At 38.2% G+C, this 27,856-nt stretch overlaps 1 protein-coding gene across 1 annotated transcript; it reads right to left on the bottom strand.

Annotated features, from left to right (window-relative positions):
* On the bottom strand, positions 1–27,808 carry dars2 (aspartyl-tRNA synthetase 2, mitochondrial). The gene is made up of 17 exons (XM_046852633.1): positions 27,436–27,808; positions 25,764–25,863; positions 25,616–25,682; positions 25,438–25,539; positions 22,735–22,830; positions 22,030–22,153; positions 21,905–21,951; positions 17,334–17,440; positions 14,690–14,759; positions 14,299–14,478; positions 14,005–14,112; positions 9,726–9,788; positions 5,096–5,248; positions 3,137–3,355; positions 2,571–2,681; positions 705–780; positions 1–361 (listed from the first exon to the last, which is right to left on the bottom strand). The coding sequence occupies exons 1-17, from the start codon at positions 27,608–27,610 to the stop codon at positions 171–173; spliced, it is 1,989 nt and encodes a 662-aa protein (XP_046708589.1). The 5' UTR covers positions 27,611–27,808; the 3' UTR covers positions 1–170.
* Positions 27,809–27,856: the final 48 nt, after the last annotated feature.

The raw sequence follows: 27,856 nt of genomic DNA on the forward strand, positions 1-27,856 counted from the left end.
TGGAGTAGAAAAAAATTCTTTAATATTCACGAGTACAGATATTATAGCATTCTAAAGAGAATGTTTAACAGAAAAAGTGGTTTGATCCATACAGCTCAGAGTTTCGACAGAAAATTGAGTCCCTTCACAATCAGAAGCAAGTTTCAGTAAAATGATATACAGTGCATGCGTCAGGGTTTGTTGTCACGTCCATGTTTAGCACTAGGCCAAAGCACAGATATGTGGTATGGCCTCAGCTCCTCCTCTGGAACCAAACTGGGGGCATGGCTCATGAGGTCATGACCTTTGAAGGACTTCGGGAAGGCGATGACGTCCCTGATGCTGGAAGCGCCCACAATGATGGACACCAGTCGATCCAAACCTAAAAGAGGTGAATAAATGCTAAACACCCAGAACACTTTCACGTCTTATATTCGTATTTTCAGCATTGGTAGAAAGTTTGGTGTTTTGAGTCCTGGACAGGGGGAAAAAAAAAAAAGTCTCAAATGGACACACAATTTTGTTTTGACTTTCGAGTCTCAGAAGAGTTGCGGTTCTGCCAAGTAATCTCTGTCAGACAATCAATTTTCGCTCTGAGCATGACCGCGGCTGATATAAGGAGATAACTTCAGAACAATCTTTTACTCACTGCCGCTCTGTTATGGCCTTCTTTTTTTCTGATGGATGGACCTTGGTGGGTAGCAGGTGTCATGGTTTGAGCTTACCTAATGCGATCCCGCCATGCGGAGGGGCCCCGGAGTCCAATGCTTCCAAAAGGTGAGACAGGAGAGATGGGTCTTCCTGGAAAAGTGCAGCAGCTCACAATGAAAGAAATATCAATATTACATTATACTACCTAATAGACACACAAAATATACTAGCACTTTATAACTGATTCTATATTATCTAAACATCACCACCATTTTACATCTGGTTATAGATAAATTCACACCACTTTAATAAGACTTAAACACGTGCTCAAATGTCAGAGATCAGCTGGTCATGTGGTAATGGTGCAATGCATACAATCCTGCAGATACAGGACAAGAACTTCACGAATATACAGTAGGGAAAAGGGTGATCTCTGTGACTTTAGTGCATGCCATGTTACTGGTTTAGGTATTTCAGAAACTGCTGATATGGGGTATATTTACTCTTGAATTTCAAACAGAATGATAGGACTGGGTGAGCAGCAGTCTTGCGGGCACGAAAGCCTTGATGACAAGGCTGGAGAAAAATGGCCAGACTGGTATAGGTTGACAGGAAACCTTCAAAAACTGAAAAAGCAACTCTTTATAAACACTGTAAGCAGAAAAGTAAATTCAAAAGTGAGTTAAAATCCTAGCACTGGCGAGGTACCACTGTTGAGGTGCATGAGCAAGACCCTTAGCTGCTTTGTATATAAATGAGATCATTCTGGATAAGACCTCTCTGGATAAGACATCTCAGTGACCTCATCACATCTCGCACTGCACCACGCTGTCTGAGATCCTCCAGCACTGCTCGATTGGTACCACCTTCTCTCAGAATGAGAGGTAAGTACAATTCAAGGCTCTTCTCTGTTCTGGCACCGAGGTGGTGGAATGAACTTCCCCTAGATGTCCGTACAGCAGAGTCCCTGATTATCTTTAAGCGACGACTGAAGACCTACCTCTTCCTAAAATACCTAATTTAGCACTTTCCAAGTTTGTAGAATTCGAGTTATATTTATATTGAGTTTGTATTCTTGCGTACCAGTGTAGATTTATTCATTACTAGAGATTTAAAGCACGTTTGTACGTCACTCTGGATAAGGGCGTCTGCTAAATGCCGCAAATGTAAATGTAAATGTAAAAATAAGGACATCTGGCAAATGCCATGAATGTAAAACTAAGACCACATTAGGTTTTCACACAGGAATTACAGACATTGAATGGTTAATTGAGGGAAAATTAGGGGGAAAAAAAACAAAACAACAAAAAACACGTCATCACCTGTCACAGGAACGGCTAACTATATAATTGCATGAATGAACAGGAGTGCACATGTTCCTCTTAAGTATATTGTATTGAATCGTATGTATTTAAGGCAGCCCAAAAATGAATTTTGCTGTAGTACAATGATGAATATTATATCCAATTCCATTCAATAAATTTTACTTTGTAGAGCGCTTTTAACAATAGGCATTTTCCAAAAACAGCTTTATAGAGATAAAGAGGTTATAAAGTTGGAATTTATAAGTTTAGTGCCTATAGGTTTTTTTCTTTCCTTACAAGTTTATCCCTAACGAGCAAACCAGGGACGATTATATAACAGTAGTAAAAAGTAGAAATGTAGTAGAAGTAATAACACTTTCATAGGAACAGAACAATCAGCCAGGACCTTGTGGGAGAAAAGCTATCGCATATGCATATACAAAATCACTAAGCTGTAACATTCTCCCAGGCGCTAAACCCAGTGTTCAAATATAGTATAGCGTTACCACAGCGACAGAGGTGCAAGTCAGTGGAAAGCGACAGGAGTTTGAAGAGAGAAAAAACCTCAAACCCGGTGTTCACAAACCCAAATAACGCGGCTTTGTTTAATTGTTCGTTAAACTGTAAACACTTTACTTTGAGGACGTTCTCCAGGACATAGAGCTGTTGAGCGGCGTTGTGAATACGGATGGAGCCGCCACCGATCTCACAGCCGTTCAGCACCAAGTCATAGTGTTGGCCACGCACCTGGGGAACGGATTGTAAAAGAAGATCAATCGAGTTAAAGGAGAGGTGTGGATAAAAACACGAATAGTGAGAAGAAGTGACTAAAATGGCACACAAAGGCACCATGCTAAAGTGCTGGTCTGAATTATATTACAATGTGATAATGTGGTCATTCAGAGGCTTGGCGGTCGCTCTGAAAAAGTGTCTGTTCGCAACATTACAACTTTACCATCGCAGTTTTCAAAAAATATCACTAAAATATCCACGTCAAATTACTTCTATCCAATTCGCGGTTCAGAGGAAGAAAAAAAGATACAGCACAAAATATTTCAAAGAAGTAGGTATTGTTAAAAGCAGCACAAAATTATATTATATTTCATATATAATATAAATATATTTATATTTCTTTTATTTGACTATAAGGTTTCTGTGGCAGGGCATTGTACATGTAGAGGAAGTGTGAAAATACAGTGTACCTTGTGGGGTTGGGTGTAGAGCAGGTGGGCATCCTCAGGCATGGGTGCAGTAAAGGGGTGGTGTGCAGATTCCAGTTGCTCTGGTTCATCCTCTTTAGGTAAGAAAAGTGGAAAGTCCACCACCCACAAGAAGTTAAAGATTGAAGGGTCACGTACAGGCACACCACGTCCCTCCAACAGCTCAGCACACTGCAATCTCAGTTTCCCCAGAAGAGGACGCTGCGAAGAAAAAAGTATATTGAGCAATCAGATATATAAAAGTAAAAATTATTTGGTTTTGTATTCTAAAAACCTGCATCCATGGTTTTAAAGTGGGGTCTAGTGATGCGTAAAGCATAGCCAGAGGTTCCCCAAGAGAGTGCAGTGGGAAATGTTTTTTCTTTTTAATGAGCAGGTGGTGTTTTACCACTAACAAATACTAACTATAAACATGTTGCTTCATTTTATTAGTCCTTTACTTAAATAGAGTAATAACACTGCATTTTTTACACCAAGGGTGTAATTTAAGAAGAAGAAAAAAAACTTTATACAGTACGAATGCAGTAAAGAAAAAAAAGTTGGAATTATTATGAGGAATAATGATTTGTGGTCAAGCAAGGCATTTCTTTTTGTTTTTCCTTGATAGATTTGTGGTTAAATTGGCACTCTGTGTGTCTCAATGTGTAATTTGTGTGGCTATTCTGCACTAGCTGGGCATGCTCAGTGACAAAAAATGTAAATTAAATAAAATAATATCCACAGGTGTGACATTTTTGTTTCTAAACAATTTTAGCTAGATTAGCAATTGTGCAGATTAACCCATACCAATAGTTTTTCTGGGTTGCATTATACAGTACGAGAGCGGCCTCTAGAGTCAAATTACTGACGGCACGTACTGTTTATTTGTCTTTTTTTTATTCTTTTTGGATATGACGTGTTTTATTTATATGGAGCGTTACTTTTTGTTTCACTTTAAATACGTCTTTTATTTTCCTTGATATTTGTTAATATAAATAGTTAAAAGTATGATCCATCTATGCTATCGGTAAAATCGGTGGACCTCTAATTTTAGCCACAGAATAGCTCCTGTTGTGAATGCTGGACTGAGGATGTACAAAGAATTCCTATCTGAATGTGAATTTTATTCCCCTCCTCCAATAGGTAGTGAGGCCTGTCTGCTACATTGACTCAGGACTACAGTTTGCTTCTGATCACCATCACTGCACCCTGCAACATCGTTTATCTGTAATAAATGGACATTCGGTGCAAGCCAGGGTTCCCTCTTGAGTCTGGTTCCTCTCAAGGTTTACTCCTTATGCCATCTCGGGGAGTTTTTTCTTGCCACATTCGCCATCGGCTTGCTCATCAGGGACAACTACACTTATGAAGAACATCTTCATTTTTTATCACCACATTATCTGTGTAAAGCTGCTTTAAAAGTGCTATGAAAAAAAATGTGAATTGAACGCCTGTTTTTGGAAAAGAAGTATTTCATGTTTTATGGTTTGGGGAAATGTGCTTTATACCAGGCAGGATTTTGCACGTTATTTATTATTATTTTTTTTTACTTTCTCTTATTTCCTTTGTAAACAATATGCAGAATCTGCTCAATATTTAATGTAATTAAAAAATATATATATTTTTTCAATATTGACAAGCCAAATCCTGGTAATGTCAAAATAATGATTAATGATTTTAATCCAGTGCTACAGTTCCATCCTCAACTAGTCATTTCTCTCCAACTATCAGATGAAAGAACTAAATGAACACAAACACTGCTGATTGAGAAATCAGTTCCCATTTAGTTTTTTGGTTTATTTTTCAGGGGGGGGATTAATAAGTCATATTCTAAGGGTGAATCTAATTACAGTGTGGCATTTCTAGCTGAGCAGCTGCACTTGGATGTTTTAATGAAGCTAAATAAAAGGGTATCATTATATCTGCATGATGAGCGTGTGTAGTCATGTGTGTAGCACACACCACCCGCTCCTGGGCTCCGGCAGCAACGAGGAGCAGGTCTCCGGCTTTGGCGCTCATTTTCAGCAGCAGCTGCAGCCTTGTTGTGTCCGGTAACAAGCGACTGAGCGGAGATTTGATGGATCCCTCTGCTTTAACCAGCATGCAGTCCACATCCTAAACAGCAAGGCACATAAACGGGACAGGGCAGGATTTAGCCCCAGCTCATCATCATGTCTCCAACATCTCAAAGATCTGCATTGCTTTGGTTTGGATGAATTACTGTTTTTTTTAAAGATTCAATGACATATTTTTGAAGTCAACATGAACAGAACAGAAATGTGATCGCATTTAAACGGAGTAAAAATGCATTATCTCTAGCAGAACGTCAATATTAACCTAATAAAAATGACCCCGGGTCATTTCAATGCATCTTTTTTCGGTGCATTTTCCAGAAGGCAAATTGCGTGGTCATTATGTGATTGCTGAAATCTGATTGGACAGAAACTCCACTCGGTTGGGCAAGCAAGAGAAAAGCTATGCAATGAAGAGAACAGACTATTGGAAATAATGAAATGTTAAGTCGGTGATTCTGATGGAGTTTAGGCCAGCAGAGAAGGCCTTGATGTGTCCTTCAGTAGCCCGAGGTGCTTCGCTGACTGGTAGGGATAATTTTTTCTCTCCTGTCTTTGGCCATCAAAGATTTGTGACATCTTGGGTCATTCATTTTATTAGACAGCGTGAAGACAATTAATGTCAAACCATCAGATTAAAATGCAAATTATGATCAGTGGGCAAATTGATTTGTGTAATGTATAAAGTCCCTTTTCTGGGACAAAACACACAAAAGGACGAGTTTTTCAAAGTCATTTCATTCAGAGATGCTGCTTTTCTTGTCTGCCTGATGACCTACAGACAGATCAGAGCATTATTGGCTTTTAAATAAAGCTGCTGTTATTCTAACTTTCTTATTTCTACTTTTCCCATAGATCATAAAAGTGCATTTAATCTGCCAAAACACTTTTTGCCCTTTTTGTGCTAATTTACTTTTAATTAACCAACTCTTTATACATTACTATTTTATTTCTTTCATCTGAGGTCTCAGAGGGCATGTAAAGCAGCGTGTTTTAACCTCATTAGACCACTTTATGTTCTTCATACCCTCAGCAGTTCATAACTTCAGTTGGCAGAGTACAAGCTGTTACATAAACAACAGGAACGTTCACAATATTAAATGAGTGTCTCAGCGGTATACTGAGATTAGCCACTGAACCAAGGGTGAGCCTGGGGCATAAACAGGAATCAGAAAGTACCACTATGTATTGTAAGTAAGTAGTGTGCACTGGTTTGATGGGGCATTATGGGTCATAATAAAATCTCCACAGAATATCACTGTATTTCAAAATTCCAGTCTAGTTTATATTTCCTACAAACATCATTATGGGCACATAACAACATAGTGTACATCATTTGGACACTAATCAATCGCAGTCCATCGTAGGATTCCACTATGTAATGTGTCGGTTTATGATTGTTTACAAACGAATGAAATGGCTCATGGACAAATCAGCATTCATTTCGCTTAATGTTTTTATTGTAATTCAAATGATTTACAGATTAATTGTTGATTTAAATCTTTGGATCGACTCCAGAGCAGTTTCATGACAAAGTGTTATGTAAATGAAGACATGTCTTTGTAGCAGGTGGGATTGTAGATGAGGAAGGAGACCGCAGAGCGAATGTGGGGGGAATGGGCAAATGAATGTAGCACCTGTCTCTTTCTTTGCCGAATTGGTGAATTCGGATTCCCCATGGCGTTTTCTATCTGTCTGAGCTGAGCTAAGGGAACGCTCCAAAGTTTTTGTTGCCTTCTTTGTTTGTATTTTTCGTATTTTTTAATACTGTGCGGAGACACCGAGGAAAATAAATGCTCACCAGTCAACTCTCAGGCTTTTACTAATGGATTGCTTTTTGTTTACTTCATGCGAGGCATTTGATAAATCCCTGCAACCCACAGAAAGGAAAAGTGACAGTACATCATGTGACAGACTGAAGCGAGAAATAGCGATGACAGTTTGGGTGTAAGATGAAACAGACTTTGTAGTAGCTCTTTGTCAAATTACCGTGACTCAGCACTGAAGCCATGATGTCAGATCGCAAAAACAGAGCTACAAATTCTAAAGCTATTACGTCTTTGACACATGAGTAATATAATATGTGTATAATTGTGTCCGTTACCGTGACACGATAATGCAATATAATCAGACATTTTTATTCTATTCAATTTATGGTCACATAATGGTAAAAAAAAAAAAAAAGCAGAGATTTATACTTTCAAAAGTCAGAGTTCATCTAGATAACGTCAGTGCGATGCTAGACGTGGGTAGTCTTTCATATCCTGTGTCGTTTTCCCTACCGTGTCCTACAGCGCTGATATTAACACCTCAAACCCACTGATAAAGCTGTGAAAAGACTTTCCTTAAAGGTTTTATGATGACGCTGAAATCCTTTGATATTTCACCATGAATAGACGGAGGGTTGCTACTGGACCACGGGTAAGTAAAAAAGATAAGAGGAATAACACAATGAAACACAAATTTCCATCTCGAAAAACTTACAAATTCAAATGACCAAATCACCATACTATCACCATACTATTCAAAACTAATACATTAAAAACAGGAGAAACCAAAAAAAAAAAAAAAAAACACATCCAATTTGCTTCGGTTGTAGTGTAATTCTCACACATCCATTCTGGTCAAGTACAGAAATGCTGTGAAGTACAGAGTGTAATGTGACAAAATCAAATTTCCAGTATTGGCTGTGCACCAGAAGTGATTGGTGGCAGCTTGAGGATGAAGATATGCTATTCGGAGTTTCTTGTCAAATATTTTTTTTTTTTTTTACTAGAGAACCGATTCTCAAAACTGATTGTTCTGAAAATTCTACACCAACCTGTCCTCTAATTTGATCGGACAATTGGTGTTCCAAGAACGCTGATATTTAGAACAATTCTATTACATTAAACTGTTCCTTAGGTTGAAACTGTTACCACACCTACTACAGGATGCATTTTTCATTGGTAAAGCAAAATATTACACTCCTAATTTTACTGAATATCAACTTATGATACGAGCGCATTCATGCTTGCAAGTAACGTTCGAGGTGCACAATTGTATAGGATGTCTTTAGTAGCAAAACATTTTCTCTTCACTTGGACTAGGGGTTTCTTTATGACAAAGTGACCTCCATTAATATATGATGTACATGGGTCGGATTAGAAGATCTTAAATGGCCCACAACTCTGACCTCAACCTTACTAAACCTTAGGGATAAATTGGTTGATTGTCCTGCCCAACCCCCCTTGTAGCTGAATGAACACAAATCTCCACACCAATCTAGTGGACCAACTAGTGAGAACCCCTGAACAAACATTCCCCAATTAGTAAATCACTTTCAGGACCCATTTTGGGTCAGCGGCCATCTTGTCATTTTTCCTACGCCACCCGGTGTTTAAGGACAAGACCAGTGCCAGATTATCTCACCGGCTCTTGTCCCTGGGATTATTCTTGCCACCCTCCCTGCTCTGGTTCCTGTTTCTGCCCCTGCCCCTGATCCTGTCCCCTTGTTTGTGTTTTTGTTCTGCCCTGCCTGCCTGATTACCAGTTTGGTCCCTGGACTGTTTTGCGTTTTTGCTCTGGCCTATTTTGCTCTGGTTGCATTTGCTCTTGGATATTTTTACTGTTTATTTTTTTTGGATTTTCAGTTTGGGTTTCTCCTGTATTGCTCTGTCTGCTGGCTCTTGGACTCTGGACTGTTTTCTTCATACTTGGTTTTGAACTCTATGAATTTGGATCTGTTTTTCGAACTGTGTTTTTCCCCCTGCCTTTTTACTCTTTATTAAAGACTGTTTTCACCATACCCCTGTTGCGTCCTGTATTTGAGTCCTTCCACTCACTGTTCCTGACAGAATATTCTGACCTTGATTCATGTTTCTTACTTGAAAAAATTGAGAAAGAAAATTATGGTAAATTGTAAATGGATAATAGGAAAACATATGGTGTTACAGGGAAATAATCCTGTCTGGGTTGGTGATTGTAAAACTGGCATTTTTTTCCCCGGCACTTTTTTGTTCCTTATTTTCCTACCAATTCGTTCTTTCTTTTTAAGTGCATTACTTAGCAAAGATAAAACTAAAGCCTTGGATAATTAATTAAGTACACAGTACTGCGGGACACTTAAAAGAAATTGGGCTCAAACAGGTCAAATCGCTGCAGATTACAAATTACTAATACACATTTATTACTGCGAGTGCATGCAACAGAGCACCAGAGAAAGTGTGCATTCATCATTCTCTTTCTAAACTACATGTGAGCAGCCTCCAGAATCAGCCGAGACGTGCCCTTCGAGGGTGGTCTACCCTTGCCTTTAGGTAGGAACACTTTTCCAATGATAATCAGGCTCATGAATTACTTTCAGATAAATATTTCATAAGTGCTATCCTTATCTCGGCTGCGGTGTGCATTATAACTGCCGTTGATGTTTCTGTAATGATGAGGAAGACAAAGGTGTGAGAGAGAAAGAGAGAGAAGAAAGATAAGAGTAGTGAATGCATGGATGAAGGAAGGGAGCGATAGATACATATCAGACTTACCTGGTTGAACTGAGTCTTGGCTGTTTGTTTCAAGAACTCCATGTCCTTGCCCTTCAGGTGTTTCTAAAAAATCATTTCACAAATTTCTGTTTAGACTGATGCCATGCTTATAAATCATGCAAATAAACAGGAGCTTGGAAGTAATTATAGGCTAGCAAAAAATAATCAATTTCTGTCCTTGACTGTAAAAAATGTGTATTAAAAAAAAAGCAATTTTAGAACAAATCCTGTGCATGTAGGGTGACAAATCAACACATAGTGAACAGCATAAATTATAAAAAGGTGCAGTGGCTGAAATATATATATATTTTTTACCTTAATATTAAACAATACATGCATTTAGTTGCCACATTACAGCACAGTAAAATTCTTCACATATCCCAGCATATTAGAAAGCTGGTGTCAAGCTTGATACATGATCCTCGTTCCTCACAAATAGTGATATGTTTTACTGTCATTTATTTATTTGCATTAATCGAATGGTGTCAGGACGGCTAAAAATCCCTCAATTCGAATCCAATAAATAATTGGGAACTGTTGTGGATGAAAGCATAGTTTTATTTTTTTAATTAGATAGTTTTTTACCTTAAATAGGAGTTACCCTTTTGTGCGGCCCACGCTATGCTTTATAAATTCAGAGAACATTGTGAATTAAAAATGTGGTTAGAAGCTTTCCTCAAGTTATAAAGCACCGATTTGAATTCCGCAGCTTTAACAGAGCAACTATAAATGCTGAGCAGACACAACTGTGCAATTTATTTTACTTCTTGATCAGCCGGAGATAAAACACAATACATTTGTACTGTTATTGTACAGTGTTACATAAGGTGAGTGTGAGGGGTTCTCCAAGAAGTTCAAAAGATTCCTACAAATACACCTGTACCTATATTAGATTATGTAAATTATTATTTTGAATTCATGTTCAAGTAAAAAGATCATAATTGATATTCCAGCATCTTCAGGGAGATTTTCATACATGCTTCGTTATGGAAAAACTATACTGAACATACAACACCAAGACTGTGTGCACTAGGTATTTTATACATCTGGAGGATTAACTAGCACGTTTCGGAGTTGCAAAATGTTTAGTCGTTTCAAACCCATTATTTCAGGACGTTCTGGACGAGATCTGTTTCTCTTTAAGAGGTCCTGCTGTCGTTGTGATTGTTGTCATGAGCTGCATTTCCAATAGAAAACTATTGGAAACCTTAAACGAGTTGAGTAACTTGAGATTTTTAAATATCCAAACTCGAACCATCAACCGAACATAGTAAAGCCCTGAGCAAAAAACATGGGAATGGAATTTCTCTGTGACTTCAGTTAGGAGGCAGAGATTATACCACATTATAAAAGCACGTATGGAAATTTCAGTCATACAAATCAGGAATACAAGCCATTTTTCATCCAAAAATGCTAGTAGCGAGTTTGACCTCACCTCATTTCGGCTCTTAACGAAGTCCTTTACACCTGCAACATACTTTGCTATGGTATGCCTACTGACCGTGTTCAGCTCCTGACAGAGAGCCTACAGGTTGCTTTGACCTTTGTAACCATGTATGTACACAGCATTTTGACATACTTTCAACATGATTAAACATTACAGTGCTAGCCACTTCAAGTGAAGCCGTTTCCTTAGCGCAGAGGTGTGTTTAGGCTCCCAGTCCTGGAGCTCCAATGTGTGATTATGAAAGTTGCCTGAAGTGCTTTGTGATTCAGAGTAGAGGCTTTCTGGCAGGTAGATTGCCAGCCTCTTAGCTCCTGTTGCTTTTGCTCCAAAAACATGAATAAATAAAAATGAGACCGTATGAATGAGTGCCTGAACTGCAAGTGGCAAGGCAATTTGGAGAGTTTGAGTCTTTCTTTAGTTTGCACTTCACTACAAAATGTAGTTTGCAGTCGTACTTTTTTTCTATTGACTTTTGAAAAAGGTTTTTCCTTCAGTTTATTTTTCTGTTATGACTTTCTGACTATCTGTTTTTGGTCATCTTCATATATTATGAGGGGATATTTAGCCTAACAATGAAGTGTTTTCTATCATTGTCTTGTGTGCTTCAACAGCAAATGCTTCACCTGCAAATAAATCACCCAACAGAAATGAATAAACAACATCTTCCATGGCCTGAAGGTGGTGCTATTATGCAGAACTTCCATACGACCAAAACAAAAATTCTCTCTTACAACCAGAGGTCGAACGATTCAACTAATGATGATTTGATTGAGTTGGTTTGAGTTGATTGCCGGAATAAATTTTTTATTTTTAACGCATTATCTGTCTAAAGCTGCTTAGGGACGATGTTCATTGTTAAAAGCGCTATACAAATAAAAATGAATTGAATTGAATTAAACCATCGGCAAAAGTTCATATCGATAGTTTTTCTGGGTTGAGTCTGAAAAGGGTCACTGTCATTATACAGTACGAGAGTGGCCTCTAGAAGCGAATCACTGATGCCACATGCTGTTTGTGGCAATGTTTTATCATGCCAAGTGAGTCGGCCCGGTAAGAGGGGCCTAATCACGACACCACGCACACCATCACTGCTTTCTTTATTATAAAAAGATTCGCCTTAACGTTGAATATAAAAATAGAACTAGAAATGGACCATGTTATACTTGAATTGCTTGCGGTTCTTTTACAGGATTAAGTTTCCTCTTTTTCACAAGTTAGAATTTTGTTAGTATTTTAAGTGTCTTTTTGATTAATTTTGAATGTGACTGTTTTTATTTATTAGCTGTTACCTTTTGTTTATGTTTGAATGCGTCATTTTTTCTCAATATTTGTGAATATAATTACCGTAATTTTCGGACTATAAAGCGCACCCATATATAAGCCGCACCCACTGAATTTTACAAATATTTTAATTTTTAACATAAATAAGCCGCACCTGTGTATAAGCCTGTCTACACTAATGTACTTTACACAGGCTTTAACGAAAGAAAGTGAAATGTTGCGCTTCTATTAGGAGCATAGCGGTATTTTGGGAATAGCATGCCACTGCATTCTCCCGGTATTACTGCGTGTGTGTGCGTGTGAGACTGAGGATTATGTCCTTATTATTTTCTGATGCTCATTTCTAAGTTTCTTTGACTAACCTGTAACGCTGTTGCCAAGAAAAATAAAAAAGCACGAGTTTTGGAAACCTGTCTGTGCTTATATGATTTCTGCTGCAACTGGAGTTAGCGAGCTCTCCCTTTACCCAGACTCAACGCGTTACAACGGCTTGTATCTAAACAGTAGCCTACCAAGAAAGTTATTGTTCACTGTCTTCCTCCTTCCTTTCACAACTATTTATTTCGGGAGTTTATCTTTTGGCATCGTCGTGCGTTTAAAAATCACCCAATGGAAGTTTTTCTCCCGAAGCCGTGCAGCTCAGAACACAGGTGAGGTGCGTTTTTTTAGTTTCCGTTCGAAAATGTAATTGGTCTAATGTTATGGGGTTCAGTTTTTTGGCTTGAAGTTTGTGAAAAACCCAGGAAAAATTCATAAATTAGCCGCTTCGTTGTTTAAGCCGCGGGGTTCAAAACGTGGGAAAAAAGTAGCGGCTTATAGTCCGAAAAATACGGTAATATATTCACATATTGTTGCATTTGGCACATTTCATGATTCAGCACTGTAATTCTTTTATTATTTTTGCAGTAAAGTTCAGTACTATTTTACATGGAGTGTTTAAATCTTTTCCATTCTGTATCCTATCAATAATCAGTTGATAAATCAGTTATCGGCAAGTACAAACCAACCTAGCTATCGGTCGACCTCATGAGGAACCACGTTGCAACCCCAATGTATATATCCCATAAATACTAGGCTTGAGCGATCCTCAAGTGAAAGCGACTCCAAGCAAAAACAGAGCTTAAAAATGGATCCAGGGAGCAAAAAAGGAGTCAAGACTTCCTCAAGGACCAGTTTTTATATATACCACCCGCACGCATTAACTCATAATTACAATTCCAGAACAAAAAACTCCTGTGTTCAAAGACTTGCTCGGAATAGAGTACGATTCTTCATCAACTTTAAATCTTCCTGTAATGTTTCACTCGCTTGGTCCTATTTTATCCCAGTCTCAACAGGATAATTCTCCGCATAAAAAGACTAAACGAGTACATTCATTCATTTGAAGCTTTTCTTCGAGATCATTCATTACTGATGGCCCTCTGTACCAGACACCTTGAATTATTTTTCCACAGCTAACAAAGAAATAAATCTGTAAGGAATTCATTAGGCTTGACTATATGATGACTGTGTTTGAGAGAGTGAGACAGCGAGCTCATATCTCTTACTTACAGCTCCGTCTGGAACACAGATGGCCTGGACGCAGCCGCCTGGATGGGCGATAACGTTCCTGATGAACTCAATCTGTGTGTGCTGGAACGTCTCGCTAACATCCACAAGCTATACATGCAAAAGAGGGTAGCCTTGTTAGGCATGAAACAGGCCAGGATTTCTGAATATACAGATTAAAGCTTTTGCATTGTATATGATGGGCTGTTGTAAATTAAATAAATAAATAAATAAAATCAGAGAATGCTGATGCACTATTACTTCTGTCAAGGACATGATTGAAAACAACAAACTGACCTTCATTCCAAATCTAGTGTCAGGTTTGTCCACGCCATAATCTTTCATGGCTTCTTTGTACGTCAAGCAGGGGAAAGGGGTGCTGATCGTTCCTTTGTCTTCTGGCCATGAGTACTGCAGCAAGCCCTCAATCAGAGCTATGATTCCAGCCGCATCGACAAAAGACATCTCAATGTCCAGCTGCATGTGCAGAAGACTTTTGGTGAGTTGACATTAATAGCAGAGTCGATTAAAGCCTTAGCCGTTCTGTTCTATATTTCTGTTTACACTCTGATTAAGTTTCCCCTCAGGACTATTCGAAAGACAACTTATCCCATCTCAGCATTTACTGGCATTCAAAGCCAATTCTCACATGTACAACAGCCAATCTTGGGCTTTTGCAGGTAATTACCTGTGTGAATTCAGGCTGCCTGTCAGGTTTGGAGCCTTCGTCTCTATAGCAGCGTGCCAGCTGAAAGTACCTGAGATTACAGCACATACACATACACACACGCAGTCATTACATCAAAGATTTTATATTAAATCCAAGACTTTACACACACATTACGATGAAACACGTGGACACATGGATTTCACACCTATAGGACTGTTAGAAGCGTGTATAGACTGTATACTGTAGCATTACAAACTCCCTTCACTGAAATAGATTTTGCCATGCTACTGCTTCTGTGCTTAAAGAAAAAGTGTAAAAAACCCCAGTCTTGACCTGAAGCCCACTTTGAGATAAATTGAAACACTGACTGTGCCCAAAACTTGACCTCACTAAAGCTTATGTGGCTGAATGGAGAAATCCTCAATCCAATAAAGAAAAACCTTCCAATGTATTTGTGTTTGCCAAGAGAAAGTACTCGTGGTCTGCCGTCACGCCGGCCTTTCTGACTTTAAGAAGCGAAACGTGCAAAAAGATGAAGAAATCCTATATGAAATGCAGTTTGACATCTCAAACCTCAGAAATCCATTTATAACTGAACATTTAAAAAAAAAAAGTAGCTGTATATGACTGCCAAAAGTCACATTTTAAAATGGTAAGAAAAATTGACAAGCAGCATTGTTTGAGTGACACAGCACTAAAATAGTGTTTAATAAATATTAGGAAGTAAAAATATCTACACCTGCAAACTATTTATTTTTAAAGCGTGTATAGACTGTATACTGTAGCATTACAAACTCCATTTAGCTCCTAAACTTTGGAATAGTCTTCCTGACAGTGTTCGGGGCTATTTAGTGAGTCCTACACATAACACATATCATGAACAGCAGCAATAGTATTTCCTCTCCACTGCTTCTCTTTCTCTACCCATCCAGAGGCATCCTGAGGTTGCGCCAGCTCCAGTCATGTCCCACCTCATGAAGACTTTATGAACCTTCAAAGTAGTAAATGCCGACCCCTCAAACATCCTGAACCATCTAGAGTAGTACCAGTGCCATTTGGATTCCTTCATGTAGAGTGTGGACATTGGACCTCTACAAATATTCAACGGCTCTGGCATCTATGATGATCTCAGATGTTGAGCTATTTTATGAGTTGCTCAGTAGCTCCTGGTTCCACAAAGTGAACTGACTGTATAAGACTATAGAAAGTACATTACTCATAATAACACACACTCTGGTGCTCATGTTAGCCATGTCATGTTTGAGTCTGGTTCCTCTCAAGGTTCTTCCTTATTTATCCTTATTTTGTCATGTGGCTAGGAAAAATTCAGGGCTGTTTTTCCTTGCCACAGTCGTGCCAGGCTTAATAAATAAATAATTACACACATAAATACACATAATACACTTTAATTCTAAAGTTCTGTAAAGCTGCTTTGAGACAATGTCCATTGTGAAAAGTGCTAAAGAAATAAACAAAAGCAAAACTATATGTATTATACATTACTGTATTTCCTACATTATTCATAAAGTCTGTTTAAGAAATTTATACCGAATTGTATTATGTCTGGATAAAATTTTTTTTATATAGTGTGACCATAAGTATATTTTTCTCAACCCCCCAGTGTGACCTGTTCCCAATTAATACAGTCCTATATTTAATTAACTATGTAGATTTACACTATATGTATATACTCACATTAAAACAAAAGATCACATGCATTTAAATATAATCTAATAGATACTGATTTATTATAGCATTGCTTTTATCCATGTAATTCAGCTGCCAGCCTATAGTACTTCCTCTTTCTGCACTAAGAACTAAAAGAATCTTAGTAATGTATACTGACATCAGCAGAAAGTGTGAGGCACTGATGAAAAACTCGAGAAAAGCTCTTGAGAGTTGCATCAGAAGTGCACCATGATTTAATGTGAAGTGCACATGACTGAGATATTCAACTGGGGCTATGAAATGTGTTTAATAAAATAAACCATTATATAATTTGGGTGTCTGCCAAAATAAGTTTGTATGTATATACAGAGCTCAATATATAGTTTCTATCCAACAAGATTTCAGCCGTCACATCACGTGTTGCCGGGGTCAAAGGTATCTATTTGCCACAGGATCAGCACCTGTGGGGTTTCTTTTTGGCATACACTCCATGTCTCTTTAAGCTGTAAGCCAATCAGACTGTGATTTGGCCCTTTAGAAGGCGTCCAATCAGGTCCTTCGATTAGCTAGTAAGAGAGCGCACTAGTTCATTTGGCTCGCTTGGGGGTTTCAATTTAGCAGTAATGTTATGTGTTAGTCGCCGGAGCAGCACCTATAAGAAGGTATCAGATGTAGGTAAGACATGTGATCATGACATGCATGAGTCATAGACAGATGTGGCGGAGAGAATCCGGTAATTTTCCAAAATAAAACTTCGTTCAGAATCAAATAAATAAAACGAAAATAATGTAAGTTATGTATTCTTTCTGTGCGGCCCGGTACCAATTGACACACGGACCAGTGCCGGTCCACAGCCTGGGGGTTGGGGACCACTGATGTATGCGGTGCAGCTGTGGCTGCAGTGAAAGGAGACTTGTGTTCATTGGGTTTCTTGCTTTATTAATGGCATTCATTGTCACTGTATGAGATGAAGCAGAATTGTGTGTATTCTTACCTATCCAGACCTGCCACCATCAGAAGCTGCTTGAACTGCTGAGGGCTCTGTGGAAGAGAGTAGAACATTCCGGGTTCTCCAGATGGCACCACAAACTCTTTGGCACCCTAAGAAGCATGAGCAAATGTAAGTACAGTAAAACAGTGAAATGCATATACAGTTTTAATGTCTCAAAAGAACAATTAAAATAAAAAAGAAAGAAAGCACATATAAGAATTACTTTTTTTTTTTTTTTTGCAGGAGAAAGTACTCCTGGTCTGTAGCCATGCTGTCATGTCTGACATCAAGAAGCAATATGTACAAAATAATGATTAAAAACCCTACATGAAGTCCAATTTAACATGTCAAACACAAGAAATCCAATTATCAATGAATATGACACAAAATGAAAATGTAGCTCGTAAAATGTCACATTTTACGACAGTTATATTAAGAAAATTTGACAAGCAGCAACATCTGAGTGACTCGGATGTAAAATATATATATATATTATTTGATTTAACAGTAAGTGAAAATTTGAATCTACAAAACAAGCATTTTTTTTCTTTGTTTCATTTTTTTGGTAATATGCATTAAAGTAATACTTTATACATAAAGACTTTTTAATAAATTTATATCGAATCGTATTGTGTCTGGATCAACTTGCTTTTCTGTTTTAGTTTTCAATGAGTGTGTTCTACAGATCAACATCCATTTTGCTCATTTATATTTAAATGTACATTCTATGAAAATATATTACATTGTATATTTTGTCTTCCCAGATTCTGATACCATGTGTACCATGTTTAAGCTCACTTTTATTATGAGGTCATTGTTTCCTGCTCACTTAGTCAGGTAGCTGTGCTTATTAATTGTTGTCACCTGTTTCTTGTTACCCTTCATTACACTGTGTCCCTCTTGAGGCTCCAGTGTGTTTGTAGAAGTAAAGCATTCAATCTGCCTTTTGGTTCTTTTGTGTGTGTATGGATTTTCTCCACAGGTCCTTGTTTTTGAGTCAATAAAGTATACAATAATCCCCTGTAAACGGACGCCACCTCAAAAATGCTATTTTATGTATACAGTACTGCACTGTATTAACATTTTACTTCAATGTATAATTCATCATTTTATTTTTCTATGGTGCTACTGGGAAAATCAGCCAGAGGGTGGTGGAGTACAAGGGTGTTTAAAACCAATGGTAATGAAAGGTGAAGGATCTGAGAAAGGATGCTGTAGTGTAACTAATTAATGATGCGGACCTCACGGAAAAAAATCGGGTCAGTCACAAGTTTATCCTATTCTTAATCACAGTAGTTAATAATTGAACACGAAGCAAGCATAGTGTGATTAAAGGCACACACTGCATATGGTCATCTGGCGGATTCTGTGCATATACTATCTAATGAAAGTGCTTCAGATCTTTGACCAAGCAGTCTGGGTTTAATCACATCTATTTAATTAAACTTAATGTAAATGCTGCAAGACTGTCTGGAAAAAAACACTCACATAATGAGCAACCCCAAGCAGTCAATTCTACTCAATATTTTATTCATTATTTATTATTGATGTGTTTGGGTTTTTATATACAGGGTTTACATCCGAGGCCTGTTTTTAAACTCTGCCTGCTTGGAAGCATTACAATCATGTCCATGTCCATGTCCATGTCCTTTGTAACCCTGCCTGTGTTTTGTCTGCTGTCATGAACTTCGACTTTGATTTTCAGAACACCGCCAAGAAACACTTCTTGAGCTTGAACTTGTGTCCTGTACCTCACCCCTTTCACCCACACACTGCAATATATTTTTCATACATCCGTGTGTGAAGTTCAAATCTCCTGTGCTGGTTTACAGCATTAATAAAAAAAATAAATAAAAAAAACTATATTATTGTTGAATTATTTGGTTTGTGTGGTCAAATGCTTTATTTTTCTATTAACTATCTAAAATTTGATTTGGAGTTATTATAAACTGATCCTTTAAACATGTCATTTTTAATAAATTGCTGTGGAAAAAAGAGATACGAAACATCACTCCACCATAGCATTTTCCTAAAACTCTGTCTACACATTCTGTCTATTTTTATTTCTTATCATGTATTTTCTTCAGTTAAATACTCAGTAATACAGTCCCAGATTTAGTTCATGCTCCTCACCAGTAGGCAGAATTTTGGAATTGCAACATATTCTGGTTTAATTTTTTCCAACATATAGAAGGTTGATGTCCTACATTGTTGTCCAAATTGGTCCGAACTTATCTACCTAGGCAGTCTACTACAATAGAGTGTAGTGAAAGTGGCATCAGTGTAAAATGTCCATGAGAACACTGTCTTTACTGAATAGTATAATCTGTAGTATTGTTACTGTCCTACTAGATACATTTGTCAAGTCTTAGTTCTTCAGCTTGAATTATTTTATTCCAAACTATTTATATGTATCTATATTTTATTTCACCTTAAATTTTACTGTTTACTGTCATACGCATCCTTGTATATACACTTTTTTTCACATATATCTTTATATACAGTGGAACCCGGTTATGTCGATGTCCTAGGGGGTCGCCAAAAAGCATCGAGATAACCAATGATCGAGATAAACGAAAATCAAAATGGCGGCAGTATATTAACGTGCTTGAAATTTCTTTATGTACATGATGTGCGTTAATAAATGAGAATGTGCAAGCACGTGTTTTTGAGGGGTTTTTACACAACAGCGTTGCCACGATTTGTTTGATGAAGGCATGCTATAAAAATACATACAGTACATGTTTATCTGACAGGAATCCACCTGCCACGCCCCCTTCGGCCCCCTTCAGCCTGTCAGGTGCTTTCTCGGCCACTTTCTCTGAAGCTCTCGGCTTCAATCGCGCACATATGGTGCTCGTTTATCATCATCACCAGCTTCTATTTAAACTTCCACACTCTCACTGTCCGTTATTGTTGGTATATGTTGGTTCACGGCGGTCGTGGTTATCGCTCATGTGTATCCCGGTACGTGCCTTCCCACCGGCACTCTCTCAACGGCTGCTCTTTTCTTCCCAATGCGCATCGTGGATTCCCCCGATCCTGCCCTTGTTAATTCTATGCTTTTGCTGCTCATCCCACGTTCCGCACTGCACTCCTACCAAGCGCGGCTTTCACCTCCCGTTCATCGCATAACATTTAACAACAAAAGGCATATGTGCACTAACTAACAGCAGAGATTCACCAGTATACAATACAACACCTGTAGCAGCTGTAAGCCTTGATTTTTCCGCCACTTTCGCGAGTTCTTCTGCGGCTGCACCGAGATAACCGACGTTAAATGGCAAGTTTTTCCCCCCTTATGCTCGCGATATCAGGGTTCAGCGACATAAAAAAATCGACATAACCGATAAAAAATGCTAAGACAAAGCGAAAATTTGGCGGTTCCACTTCAAAAACGTTCGACTTAATAGGGTTGTTGAGATAATCGGGTTCCACTGTATTTTATATTTGATATAGTTAATATCTACCTTTTTTTCCCCTTGGTTTATTTTTCTCCTTATTCTATTCCCCCACAGTCGTAAAAAGCATTTCACTGCATGTCGTACTCTGTATGTATGTGACAAATAAAATTTGATTTGATTTGATATTGGGGTGACTCCCGAATAGTCGAAGATTCGATTGGAGGACACTGATCCGAGGTGTTATGGGGTGCTCAATGTCTGATTTCTCATAGAACTGAAAAGTTTTTCTCCCAATAAATTAGTACAGTAATCTCCAGCTTTACCGCGGTTCAAATCTTGCGCCCCCGGCTGGTTTATCGCGGAATTGCATTTGCCGCATAACTCATTCGTTTGGCTGATTTTCCCGGTCTCTAGCAGATAGCACAATAGAGCAAAAAACTTATAGGGAACTGTTTATGGAGTTTTATATTAAAATAAGGACATTTCTAAATAAAAATATAATATTAAATTATAAAATGAAGTAAAATGGTAATACAGTACATTACTGTACAAAATAGCATTTTTGGGGTGGAGTCCATTTACCGCGTTTTTTCATTTATCGTGGGCCGTTTTGGAACGTAACCACCGCGATAAATGGGGGATTACTGTATACAGCCTATTACGATAATGCTGTAAGTAAAAACTTGAAAAGAAAGAAGCGTGTAATCAATATTTTTAATGTAATAATTAATAAAAATAAATAAATCCAACCCCCCTGTGACTTTCCACGATCCGTGACCTACACGTGAGCATCTTTGGGGCAGGGATTTAAATATTTAACAATGTCTGGGAGATTCTGTAAAGGTATATTCTTTTCTAATTTAATTCTGTTGATTGTTTTTTGACGCATCGATGTCGCGCTGTATTTAGAGCGAGCTCGCACAAGCAGTTAAGCAGGTTTAAATTGCTGACACGTGCGTGGCCGTTCTGCAGTTATTTTGTTTTTTGTAGCTTTATTTTTTTTTATTAGAGTTTAATTCACAAATATTTGTATACATTGTCTCTTCTATAGGTTTGTGTAAGGTTCTGTTCATTGTGGCTTTAAAATGTTATAAGTTGGTGGATTTATTAGAGTTGTTTCTGGGTGCTCTGTGTGAAAGAAGCCAAAAGTTGTATAGAGACATAACTTACCCCAGGGGTCCTTTTAAACAGTGTTGGGGTCTCTATGTCCACAAATCCTAAAGAAAGGCAATGTGATTTATAAATGATTTTAATAAAAACAGTTTGAGAGAATGTAATTTTAGTTTCAGTCCCACCATGTACATTGCAAAGGTACTCTCTCATTTTCATCACGAGTCGCGAACGCAGTCTCAGATTGTGCTGCATTTGCGCCGAGCGGAGATCGAGGTAGCGATACTGCATCCGCAGGGCTTCCGATTTCTGCCACAACACAAACATTTCAATAGATTACATGTTTAAAGGATTAGTTTATAAAAAAACCTCCTACTTGGTCTCCTCTTTTCCTCCTTCCTGGTGGCTCCACCCTCAACATTCTTCTACTAATATAACCCATGTCCCTCCTCTGCACATGTCCAAACCATCTCAATCTCGCCTCGCTCACCTTGTCTCCAAAACGTCCTACATGCGCTGTCCCTCTAAAAATCCATTTTAGATAGTTAATAAATACAAAAACAATGTGACCGTGCAGACCAAAGTTGCTAAATTCAACATTAATAGAGTTATGTTTTTGAATATGAATACATGTGTATTGTATCAAAGCCATAGTACGACTTTAAGGCGATCTGTCTTCCGTAATTTGTGTAGAAATACCTTGTGGAACTTTCACACGTTTTTCTCTTTACAAAAACATGGAATGACAGAAATGAATGCACCGCAGTGAATGCCCACGATAACCTAATGGGAAAACTCAAAACGCTAACTCCCCGTGACCACAAAACAATATAATGGAACGCGCTCCGAAATGATGCATGAAATGAGCTCGCTTGCGGTAAACAACTTGCCTTGACAAAGTCTTTAATCTCGAAAGGCAGTTTGCGGCAGGTGTTTAACAAGTCCAGGCTCTCGGCGCACACTTCAATTTCTCCGGTGGACATGTTCTGAAAGGCAAAACACCACAAACGTTTCTCAAACGAGGTTTGTATGCAAATCTGTTGCGAAAAAATATTTCCCTGTTCTCTAAGTGTGTAATTATGTGATTGTTCTTGACAGATACTGCAACACTGTGGATGAATATTCAAACCATTTTACATCAAAATAGCAATATTTCAATCTACAGTAAAAAGATTCTGACAGAAAATGGAGAGCAACTCGCACAACGCTCGAGCATTTTATCCCGCCGGCTTCGAAGCGTTAACGCCACATCGAGCACATTTTTCTCCTCGGTTTTTTTGGTGAGCTCATTAGCTGCGTAGTGCTGCATAAATCTAGACTACATTATTCTCATGGCCTTATAATGGAAATGGCTAAACTGAAGGATGTCAAGATGCCACCGAGGTCAAATAACTACTAAACAGGGTCGATTTGTTGTTTAAAAATCACTTTGGGGCCGTGGCAGCTCGGTACTTCGCTTCGAATTGCGAGATAGAGTGAGTTAAGCGGAGGAGTATCAGTGCCATGCGGCTGAACCTGCAGATTCTATCATGAGAAAAGAAACTTGAGAAGCCATTTAATGGAAAATGTTACTCAGACAAGGTTGATTCTTTTTTCCTATACCGTCGCTTGATTGAATGCTACAATCCGATTGGTCAGAAAGTGTAGCTGCGGCTGTAACATAAATGATCGGTCAATTTCAATGCCCTCGTTCAACTTCAATTCAACTTTATTTGTAGAGCGCTTTTAACAATGGACATTGTCCCGAAGCTGCTTTACAGAAATAAAGTTGGAATGTATTAGTTTAATTCCTATAAGTTGTTCCTTATAATTGTATCGCTAATGAGCGATCCAGGGGCGACTACAGCAAGGAAAAAACTCTCTGAGATGGTCTGAGGAAGGAACCTTAAGAGGAACCGGACTCATCAAATGTCCATTGATTAGTTTCATCATTGTTGAGGTGTACTGTTAAGTGATCTAATATTGTTTCTATAGTAACAGCTTTTAATAACACCAGCCCCTATTGGGTGAGCTATAGAAGTAAATAATGATCAATTAAATCCGGTTCTTCAACAATGCAATACTCGTAATCGTTGATTTGGGAGGGGATTTTTTTCATTAGAAGATGTTGACGCTAACATCTACAGAAGGAGCTTCAGGTTAAGGTTCAATCAGTCTGTGCTATGCTTTGCGTTTTCTTGATTAAATGACAGGCTGAGCTTTGTGTTTGTGTGTGTGTGTGTGTGTGTGTGTGTGTGTGTGTGTGTGTGAGAGGTAAAGAGATTGAAAAGCGAAGCTAATTAAAACATTTTAATCATTAATAAAATCTTTGAAGTCTATGAAAATAACACACAAGACAGTGTTATGTTATTACTGTCTGTTAGTTAATATAAATATGTACATGTGCAATGCTTAACATATACGTGTGTAACTTTGTTTTTTATAACTAACATGCATACAAAAAATTGCTCTTGTTTAACAATGTAAGATATAGAAATATATGAAATTGAATATAGTAAACGAAATAAGCGGCGACGTGACATTTAACACCTCAGAATATTCTGATAATTGGAGAAATGTTCAATTTTGATGTGTAGCATATGCAATAAACGAAGACTGTGCTTATAAAACCTTTTTTACAACACCGTAAACCGTTTTTGTGTGCCCACGATGTAAGAGTGAGACATTTCACTTAGGGGTTTATTAGTTAATTACAATGGTATGATATACAAAAGTCTCTTACAAGCAAGAGTCTGCTTACACTGACTATCAGCATGGCTGTGATCCAGTCATGTGACATGGTCTGATCATTTAATTGGGTTGTTTCTTAAATATCCCATTTGTTGTAATTCATTAAAAGAAAAAGTACAGTTTGTTATCTAGATCTTCTGTAGAAACCGTTTTAGTTTTGAATGTAACAAACGATCACTAGAATCGGAAGTTTGCAATGTAAACACAGACGAAATGGCTGAAATAAACACTGAAACTTCCCAGTGTGGTTATACTGAATAAAAGTACTTTTGGAGCTCCGTTTGTCTGATCAGATTGGTGATGGAGAAATTACTGTTGTATAAACAAGATATAATCTATGACCTGCTGTGCATTACAGGATCTAAATACATTAAAACAGAGCAACACACACCTACTCTTAGATCACCCTAATTATACCTTGGTCTTTGGCCTGAATTGAGAAGTTACACCTGTCCAATGGTTGTAGTGCAGAAATGACTGAAAGGATCCAAACAATGGTTGATTTTTGTTAGTTATTTTATACATATATCTTTAATTCTCTAAAGCGTATTTATAATGCTCTAACCAATACACACTGATGAAGAAGATTAGTAAATGTGACTAATCAGCAGCAGTCATTATTATAAGAGATTTCTGCTGGATCTCTGATGAAGCTTCATTGCATCAAGTTCTGGCTGCTGATCAGGAGCAACGCCAGTTTATCTTCTACAGTGTGATTCTGTCGATTAAAATGGTTGAGGGTAATGAAACGCTTCAATTCCAGAACAGTTAAAATAAAGTCTATCATTAATTGTTATAATGTTCAACAGAATATTTATGATCCTCATTTTCGGTCATTGCCGTACAGCTCTGCTGACACTTACCGTATTCCTCTGGCCCTCTGGACGAAGCCGGACTCTTCCTTTCACTTTGATGACCGACTCGACCGTTAACCCACAGAACGCATCCTTCAGTTCCCGCTGAGACTAACGACAAACAGAATAATGTTTTGAGCCTGAGAACCTCGACCCGTAAAATAAAGATGATTTTTATTTTTGCTACCTCCTCCTGTGGGATAAGAACTTGGACCAAGCCGCTGAAGTCTCTCAGAATCACGAACAGATCCTGTCTGGAATTCCAGAAAAATAAATACATCAGGTATATCAGTAAACTTTATATAAACAGAAATATAAACTAGAAGAACTCTCACCTTAAATACTGAACCCAGCCACATAATGTAACCTCCTGTCCCACATGGCTGGATCTCAGCTCTCCACAGGTGTGACTTCGGCTGGACAAACTGCTCTGACCTGGAGGAAACACAACACAGCTTATAGAGAGAACTTATAGACAAACAGACATATAAACAGACAGACAGACAGACAGACAGACAGATACATACATAGTGTCTGTCTGTCATACATACATACATAACCAGATAGATAGATAGATAGATAGATAGATAGATAGATAGATAGATAGATAGATAGATAGATAGATAGACAGATAGATTCATACATACATACATACAAAGACAGACAGACAGACAGTCAGACAGACAGACAGATTCATACATACACAGACAGACAGACAGACAGACAGACAGACAGACAGACAGACAGATAGACAGATAGATAGATAGACAGACAGATAGATTCATACATACATACATACATACATACATACACAGACAGACAGACAGACAGACAGACAGACAGACAGACAGACAGATTCATACATACATACATACATACATAACCAGACAGACAGATAGATTCATACATACACAGACAGACAGACAGACAGACAGATAGATTCATACATACATACATACATACATACACAGACAGACAGACAGATAGACAGATAGATAGATAGATTCATACATACATAGACAGACAGACAGACAGTCAGACAGACAGACAGATTCATACATACACAGACAGACAGACAGACAGACAGACAGACAGACAGATAGATTCATACATACATACATACATACAAAGACAGACAGACAGACAGACAGACAGACAGATAGATAGATAGATAGATTCATACATACATACATACATACATACATACATAACCAGACAGACAGACAGACAGACAGATAGACAGATAGATAGACAGACAGACAGACAGACAGACAGATAGATAGATTCATACATACACACATACACAGACAGACAGACAGACAGACAGACAGACAGATAGATAGATAGATAGATAGATAGATAGATAGACAGACAGACAGATTCATACATACATACATACACAGACAGACAGACAGACAGACAGACAGATAGATTCATACATACATACATACAGACAGACAGACAGACAGACAGACAGACAGATAGATAGATAGATAGATAGATAGATAGATAGATAGATAGATAGATAGATTCATACATACATACATACATATTTATTTATTTATTGTCATTGCCTATTTCAGGTCCTCAGCAACGACATGCAGTTTAATATCTACCAGAAGTGCATATAGTAGAAATGTGTAAACTGATAAGTGTAAATAAAGATGTAAATATGTGTATAACAGACACACGCAGGGAAAATATTCATCTGGAGTGCAGACATGAGATCCAATCCCAACCTGCACGCTACTACTTACCTACTGTACTGTCCAGTCAAGTCCAGTTTATCTCTATAACACTTTTCACAACACACATTGTCTCACAGCAGCTTTACAGAATGTTAAGAGTGAAGGTGAATAATGAAGAAACCTTGAGAGGAACCTCATCCTCATGTGGGTGACATCAAGAGTGTGATAGAGAACTGTGTAGTCTAAAGATCATAACGCGTCCTACAGAGTGCACACAAAGTGAAAGTAAGAAGTAAGATGGATGTTGGGTGAAGGTTACCTGTAGTGGGAGTGCTGGAAAAAGAGCTGGAGAAAGAGCTGGAGGACGCAGGCACGTGTGGGAGGATGATGGATTGGAGAGAATAGACGTGTCGTGCGGGTGCCGGTGTGACCGTGAACCGCGAGCAGCGCAGAACACGACGCGCTGCCCGGAGCAGGAGCACAGATCTCATCATCTATTCCCTTTCACTATCTAGCTCATGTAAAACCAGCCATTCATATGAAAAAGTATATAGAAAGTGAGTCGCCTAAACACGAATGGCTGAAAGAAACCCTAAAATACACCAATATTGTACACTAAACACGAGGGTTTGAACCTTGTTTCCGATACATACTTCCATACTAATGAGTACACTGTGTCTCTGTTAAACCGCTCCCAGCGCACTACTGAGTGTCGAGTCATTTTAAACGATTCTTTAATA

This window comes from Silurus meridionalis, chromosome 6, assembly GCF_014805685.1.
Source record: "Silurus meridionalis isolate SWU-2019-XX chromosome 6, ASM1480568v1, whole genome shotgun sequence".
NCBI classification, from domain to species: Eukaryota; Metazoa; Chordata; class Actinopteri; order Siluriformes; family Siluridae; genus Silurus; species Silurus meridionalis.

Excerpts from the sequence above, each read along its gene's own strand:
- dars2 (XM_046852633.1), bottom strand. The coding sequence starts at position 27,610 with ATGATGAGATCTGTGCTCCTGCTCCGGGCAGCGCGTCGTGTTCTGCGC. Across the intron at positions 25,540-25,615 it reads TTCTTATCCCACAGGAGGAG|TCTCAGCGGGAACTGAAGGA; the intron begins GTAGCAAAAATA and ends GTTTGTCGTTAG. Across the intron at positions 22,154-22,734 it reads AGATTAAAGACTTTGTCAAG|AAATCGGAAGCCCTGCGGAT; the intron begins GCAAGTTGTTTA and ends GTGTTGTGGCAG.